Here is a 6,747-nt window from a genome sequence, read left to right on the forward strand (position 1 = left end):
CCATCGTTTGAAAATTACAACTTTTTCTCTCGCATAACTTCATACCAGTTTTACAAAGAATACTGTACCGTTGGAAAATTTAAATTTAAATTTTCTCTTGTTGAACTTCTTAATAGTCATGTAAAATACATCATACAGACTCATACCAGTCGTATGGATTATGGTCATACAAAACGGCCAACAATCACATACAAAAAACTAACACTAATACTACTCGTATGAGTGTGACCGGACGTCCAAACATATAATAATCATATTAGTCATATTTATTATTTTACTAAATTTGAATCTGGTGGACCATAATGGCACATTCCGTAAATCACTTCAAAACCAAGGCCCTAATACACACTCACATCACCAATAGCAAATTCCAAAATCAAAATTTATAAATATCATTTTATTTATATAATATTATATTATTATTATTATTATTGGCTCCAGTTTCCTTACATTCGAAGTAGCTTAATAAAGTTGCAGTACACACACACACACTCCCACCACCACCACCACTACGCCTAAATCCTAATCTCACCACTTTTCTCTCTCCTAGGGTTTCCAAATGCGATACAATTAACTCATCTGTTCCTCTTAATCCGTAAGTATTTACACTTTTTGCTTATTATCTGCAACTTAATTGAACTTAATTTGTTGCTGTTTGCGTGTTTGTTAGTTTAATTTGAAGTTTGACGTTAAACTGTTGAGATTCGGTTGTATTTACATCTTCTGCTTATTAACGGCAACGTTATGTGTATACATTTAACTTAATTTGTGCTGTTTTGTTGTTGATTTGAAGTTTGATGTTGAACTGTTAAGCTGTTGAGCTGTTGAGGTTCGGTTGTTAGATTTGAGGTGAGGATGACGTCACGAGGTGGAGCTAGTGGCTCGTTGGATCAGCCGACGCCACCGCCGCAGCAACGGCGGATAATGAGGACGCAGACGGCAGGGAATCTCGGAGAGTCGATATTTGATAGTGAAGTGGTGCCGTCGTCGTTGGTGGAGATTGCGCCGATTCTTCGTGTGGCTAATGAAGTTGAGCCGAGTAACCCTAGGGTTGCTTATCTTTGTAAGTTTTTTGTTACTTTTATGTTTATATATGTGTTGAAGATGCTAACTAATGATGTAGTTTTTTGGTTTTGTTTGTGAGTTTGATAGTTTTATGCTTAATTTTATGGTATCTGGACAATGTGGGATTGATGGTAGGGGTGATGAGTTCGAAAAACTTGTTATCGTGTCAAAGGAAGTATTTTTTTAAGTAAACTTGGGAAATGTGGGATTGAAAGTAGAGGTGATGAGTTGGATGAACTTTTTATCGTGTCAAATGAAGTGTTTTTATGTAAATTTGGGCAATGCTCAACAAGTAGAGTCATTTATATTGCATGATGTCGTTATCTATTAATTTGCTATTTTGGAGTTCTTCAAAGGTCTATTTAATGTGAATATACTAGTGATAAATGACAGCAGAAAGTTTGTAGTTTACTTGAAATGAAGTTGCATGGTATTTCCTCAGTTTACGCTTAATGATCTATATTTTACTTGAATTATTGAGACCATGGGTTTACGGTTTTCAAGAAAGGCTAATTTCAGTCACTGTTCACGCTTAAATATCTATATTTTTATGTTAGCACAATATAGGTTTTCTAAAGTGTCGAAATAACAAACTAGTGGCTTTCAGATGACATGAAGTAAACTACCAAATGCGCCACCAATATTTGTTTTTCAAATTTTCTGGCACTGAGGTTTGGAATACATGTATATATCAGGATGTAAATAAGTGCATTACTACAAAGTGAATGGAATCATGGATTATGAATGGTGATTGATTATGTGTGAAAGTAAGAGATTTGCCTAGTTATTATTGATTGAAGCAAAGATTGAATGTATTGTTAAGTATAAGCTCCTCTGCTCTTGTTGTATCAAGAAATATTATGTTACAAGCGGGCATGTTATTTGCGTCTTAAATAGGCAATATACTGGAAAGGAGAAAAACCTCGTAACTGAAACTAGGCAATAACCTGAGCTGGAAATTGACTAGTTAATTTCATGTTTAAACTGCAAAAATCTGCCTTATTGAAGCTGTCATGTCTATAATGTTTTTTCTTCGATATACCTTGAACTTTTTAGAAAGCACTAAGTATCTTGTTTTTCTTTCAGCCTTGTTGCGTTACGTTGTTTTTCTTTCAGCCTTGTTGCGTTACGTATGCACAATATTGTGCTTTTGATTTTTCATGTTTATTTATTTGATAGTGGTTTTGCTGCAGGTCGGTTTTATGCATTTGAGAAAGCCCATAGGTTGGATCCCACTTCTAGTGGACGTGGTGTTCGTCAATTCAAAACTGCACTTCTTCAGCGGCTTGAAAGAGTGAGTACTTTAAATGGTTTTTTGGGTTGTTGGGACTTAACTTCACTTATGTGATGACGTGGCATGTGGGTCATTTCATGTCATTTCTTCCGTCTCCTCTTTTGCATTTTGCCTTTTAGTCGATGAATAATTTTATTTAATTTTAATTAGGAAAATGATCCGACCTTGATTGGGAGGATGAAAAAAAGTGATGCACGTGAAATGCAGAGCTTTTATCGACACTACTACTCAAAGTACATCCAAGCTTTGCAGAGTGCTGCTGACAAGGCAGACCGGTTAGTTTCTTAAGATGCAAAGTGGTTCTAAGCATTGTCTTTGCTGTTTTATGCATTTTGTTTTTTGTTTTCTTTAACTCATATCTGACTCCTATGTATGTTCAGTGCACAGCTTACCAAAGCGTACCAAACTGCTAATGTTCTCTTTGAGGTTTTAAAGGCTGTTAATCAAACTCAAGCAGTGGAAGTTGACCAGGAGGTGGGTAGCAAAAAAGTTTCCCGTCACAGATTCTTTTGGTTATAGTCTTTATGAACTGTTAAATAACTGTCACAGATTCTTGAAACGCATGATAAAGTTGCACAGAAGACAGAGATCTATCTCCCATACAATATACTGCCTCTTGATCCTGATAGTGCCAATCAGGCCATCATGAGATACCCGGAGGTATATTCAAACTTGATTTACTCTAGCTCTTTTATGCATTTTCTTAATAGTTTTTTTTTTTAATTTTTTTTACTTGGTTTTCAGATTCAAGCTGCTGTTGTTGCACTTCGTAACACGAGGGGTCTTCCGTGGCCTAGGGAATACAAGAAGAAAAATGAAGAAGACATTCTAGATTGGCTTCAAGCTATGTTTGGGTTTCAGGTAACATGCCTAGTCTTATATGATGTTATAGTGTTGGTAAAGTAAGTTTGACTATAATAAATAGAGTTATGTATTTCAGCACCATGACCAATACTTGAATCTTTTCACTTGCAGAAAGATAATGTGGCAAATCAACGGGAACATCTGATTTTGTTGCTTGCAAATGTTCATATTCGTCAAATTCCTAAACCTGATCAGCAACCCAAGGTCAGTCACTCATCATATCACTCTACAGTTGCTCACCAGTCAGTTTTCCTGAACTTCAACTAGCCACATATGTTTAGAATTAACGTGGCTGTTGGCTCAAAACATATTCTGTCACTAAAATGAGCACTCGTGTGCAGCTAATAACCAGTTACATTATGATATTCTGTTCTTAAAACTCATATATGTGATGCTCAAAAGTGCACATCAGTTGTAAGTTGAGTAGCTTTTATTAATGCTTCATTCTGTCTCATGCTCTCTTTCTTTTTGTCTATTGTTTGTTTCACTAGTTGGATGAGCGTGCATTGAATGAAGTAATGAAGAAACTTTTCAAAAACTACAAGAAATGGTGCAAGTACTTGGACCGAAAAAGCAGCCTTTGGTGAGCCTTCACATGCATTCTTTCTCCAGCCACAATAATCTTCATAATAGGAAACTATGTAACAGTTCACAAGCATGACTAATTTCAGAAACTTACTAAAATGAACTCTGTTCTTTAAAGTTAGAAGGCTGAAAAGCTACTTTGACTGCAGCTTTTTGTACTCATGTGGTTTTCTTTTGTGTTGACAATAGGTTGCCGACAATACAACAAGAAGTTCAACAGCGTAAATTATTGTACATGGGCCTTTATCTTCTCATTTGGGGGGAAGCTGCAAACTTGAGATTTATGCCTGAATGTCTCTGCTATATCTATCATCATGTATGTTTTCTGTATACAATATGTTATTTTGAATGTTTCATTTGTTTTACATGTGTATGCCTTTTGTATTCTTTTAGATGGCTTTTGAGCTGTATGGTATGCTAGCTGGCAATGTCAGTCTAATGACCGGTGAGAACGTAAAACCAGCTTACGGAGGGGAGGAGGAAGCATTCTTGACAAAAGTGGTTACTCCTATCTATAATGTGATAGCAAAGGTATTTAAACACTGTTTGCACACCTTGATGTGGAAGTTATGTTTGCTTGCAATGTGATTAACTCATAGATGACCACTGTTCCACAGGAAGCTGCCTGGAGCAAAGTAGGGAAGTCAAAGCATTCCCAATGGAGAAATTATGACGATCTAAATGAGTATTTTTGGTATGATTTGATTTAGGTTAAAATAATAAGGTATTGGTTCTACGTAATATTACTGCTAAAGTACTAAGAATACCTTGCTCATTTCAGGTCTGTAGATTGCTTCCGGTTAGGTTGGCCAATGCGTGCCGATGCTGACTTTTTCAATGAGCCTGTGAAGTCACGTGAGAGTGAAAAAAATGGAGTAAGCTATAGCAGAAATGTCTTATCTACTTTTTTCATAATTCAGAGCAAATGCTTATTTAATTTCCATAATGTAGGATGCAAAACTAGTTGGTAAACATCGGCGGGCCGCTAAAGTCAATTTTGTTGAGATACGATCATATTGGCATGTTTTCAGAAGCTTTGACAGAATGTGGAGTTTCTTTATACTGTGCTTACAGGTGAGTTTTTCTATTCCACTATTAATACTCTTTATATCTACAAGGTGTCATAATTTGCAACAATTTGTTTCTTTTTTAGGCTATGATTATTGTAGCTTGGAATGGTGATGGAAACCCAGCCTCAATCTTTGATTCTGAGGTTTTCAAGAAAGTACTGAGTGTGTTCATAACTGCCTCAATACTAAAGCTTGGTCAAGGTATGTCAAGCACTCATGGTTTTATATTTCTACATTTGTATCACTTGCTGCATTTTAAGGAAAGAAAATATAAATTCTCTGTTTTGTAGCTGTTTTGGATGTGGTACTAAATTGGAAGGCGAGAGAATGCATGCCCTTTTATGTAAAACTAAGATACATTTTAAAGGTTGTATCAGCTGCAGCCTGGGTGGTAGTCTTACCGGTTACATATGCTTATACAACAAAAGATCCCGCTGGACTTGCTCAAACAATCAAAGGCTGGTTTGGGAACAGCCAAGGTTCCCCATCATTATTCATTTTGGCAGTTGTTGCCTACTTGTCACCAAACATGTTGGCTGCTGTGTTGTTTTTGTTCCCCTTCATACGTCGTTACCTTGAGAGTTCAGATTACAGAATTATGATGCTCATGATGTGGTGGTCTCAGGTATTGTTTTTTGTAAAACATTTTCATGTTTTAATCAATGACTACAACTCAGTTATATATCTGATGAAATATGCCAGCCTCGTCTTTATGTTGGGAGGGGAATGCACGAAAGCACATTTTCTCTTTTCAAGTAAGACACTAAAAATTGAATTTATATGTAATTAGTTGAGACATGACCATAATCGATTTTAAAATTCCAGGTACACCTTCTTTTGGATTCTGCTCATTATTACTAAGCTGGCTTTCAGTTACTATCTAGAGGTTCCATACTCATCCATATTTTTAAGATTAGGTCTAATTGGACACTTCTTTTTAAAATCATCGGCAATTGTAAACTATCTTTGCAGATTAAGCCACTTGTGGGTCCTACAAAAGCTATCATGAATGTTCATATCAATACTTATGCGTGGCATGAGTTCTTCCCTCAGGGTAATAATGATTTCAAATGAATCTGAAAAATTAAAATTCAAATACACATTTGTTTTCTGAAATGGTTTATGGGGTTTTGCAGCAAGGAACAATATTGGTGTGGTGGTTGCACTTTGGGCTCCAATTATTCTTGTAAGATAACACATCCTCTTTATAGATGTATATTTCATTTGGCTTCTTTTATGTTAAGCTTACAATTGTACTGCATACAGGTGTATTTTATGGATACTCAAATCTGGTATGCTATCTTCTCTACATTATTTGGCGGTGTGTATGGGGCGTTTCGTCGTCTCGGAGAGGTCTGTGTTTCTATTTGGAAAAAAAAAGACGCACTGATATAAGTTATGATCTAAAAATTATGTTCGCTGCAGATTCGCACCCTAGGAATGTTGCGATCCCGTTTTGAGTCGTTACCTGGTGCATTTAATGGTTGCTTAATTCCACCCGAGAAAAGTGATACATTGAAAAAGAAAGGACTTAAAGCTACCTTGTCTCGCAACTATGATGCTGTAAGTTTAAGATAATAAAAAAATTTAATTGATGATATTAGTTGTAATATTGATGCTATGCTTCTCATTATTGTTGCAGATCCCCTTGCATAAGGGGAAAGAGGCTGCAAGATTTGCTCAGTTATGGAACAAAATCATCACAAGTTTCCGAGAGGAAGATCTTATCAATAATAGGTAATTACAAATATATAGTTTCAGAGAAGCTGAATTCAACATTTGGCTATTATTTTTATTTAATAAAAAGCTTATTGTTCCTACAGGGAAATGAACCTCTTGCTTGTTCCATATTGGGCTGACCGCGACTTA

The 6,747-nt window shown here is 35.9% G+C and overlaps 1 protein-coding gene across 1 annotated transcript; it reads left to right on the plus strand.

Moving 5' to 3' along the window:
- Positions 1 to 429: 429 nt before the first annotated feature.
- LOC143572923 (callose synthase 3-like) lies at positions 430 to 6,744 on the plus strand (the record flags this gene model as incomplete). Its single annotated transcript, XM_077057947.1, has 24 exons — positions 430 to 595; positions 794 to 1,063; positions 2,259 to 2,359; positions 2,510 to 2,634; positions 2,740 to 2,833; positions 2,909 to 3,019; positions 3,104 to 3,220; positions 3,335 to 3,427; positions 3,715 to 3,806; positions 3,998 to 4,124; positions 4,202 to 4,339; positions 4,426 to 4,502; positions 4,590 to 4,683; positions 4,760 to 4,882; positions 4,962 to 5,079; positions 5,169 to 5,503; positions 5,581 to 5,633; positions 5,704 to 5,764; positions 5,851 to 5,932; positions 6,015 to 6,064; positions 6,145 to 6,231; positions 6,304 to 6,441; positions 6,521 to 6,615; positions 6,702 to 6,744. Coding segments are annotated over exons 2-24 (2,562 nt in total), but the record flags the coding sequence as incomplete, so codon positions are not given.
- Between the last annotated feature and the right edge of the window lie 3 nt (positions 6,745 to 6,747).

The sequence above is a fragment of the Bidens hawaiensis genome, unplaced genomic scaffold (genome assembly GCF_021521415.1).
Source record: "Bidens hawaiensis isolate Kalapana, Puna unplaced genomic scaffold, B.hawaiensis_p1.1 tig00026173_1, whole genome shotgun sequence".
NCBI classification, from domain to species: Eukaryota; Viridiplantae; Streptophyta; class Magnoliopsida; order Asterales; family Asteraceae; genus Bidens; species Bidens hawaiensis.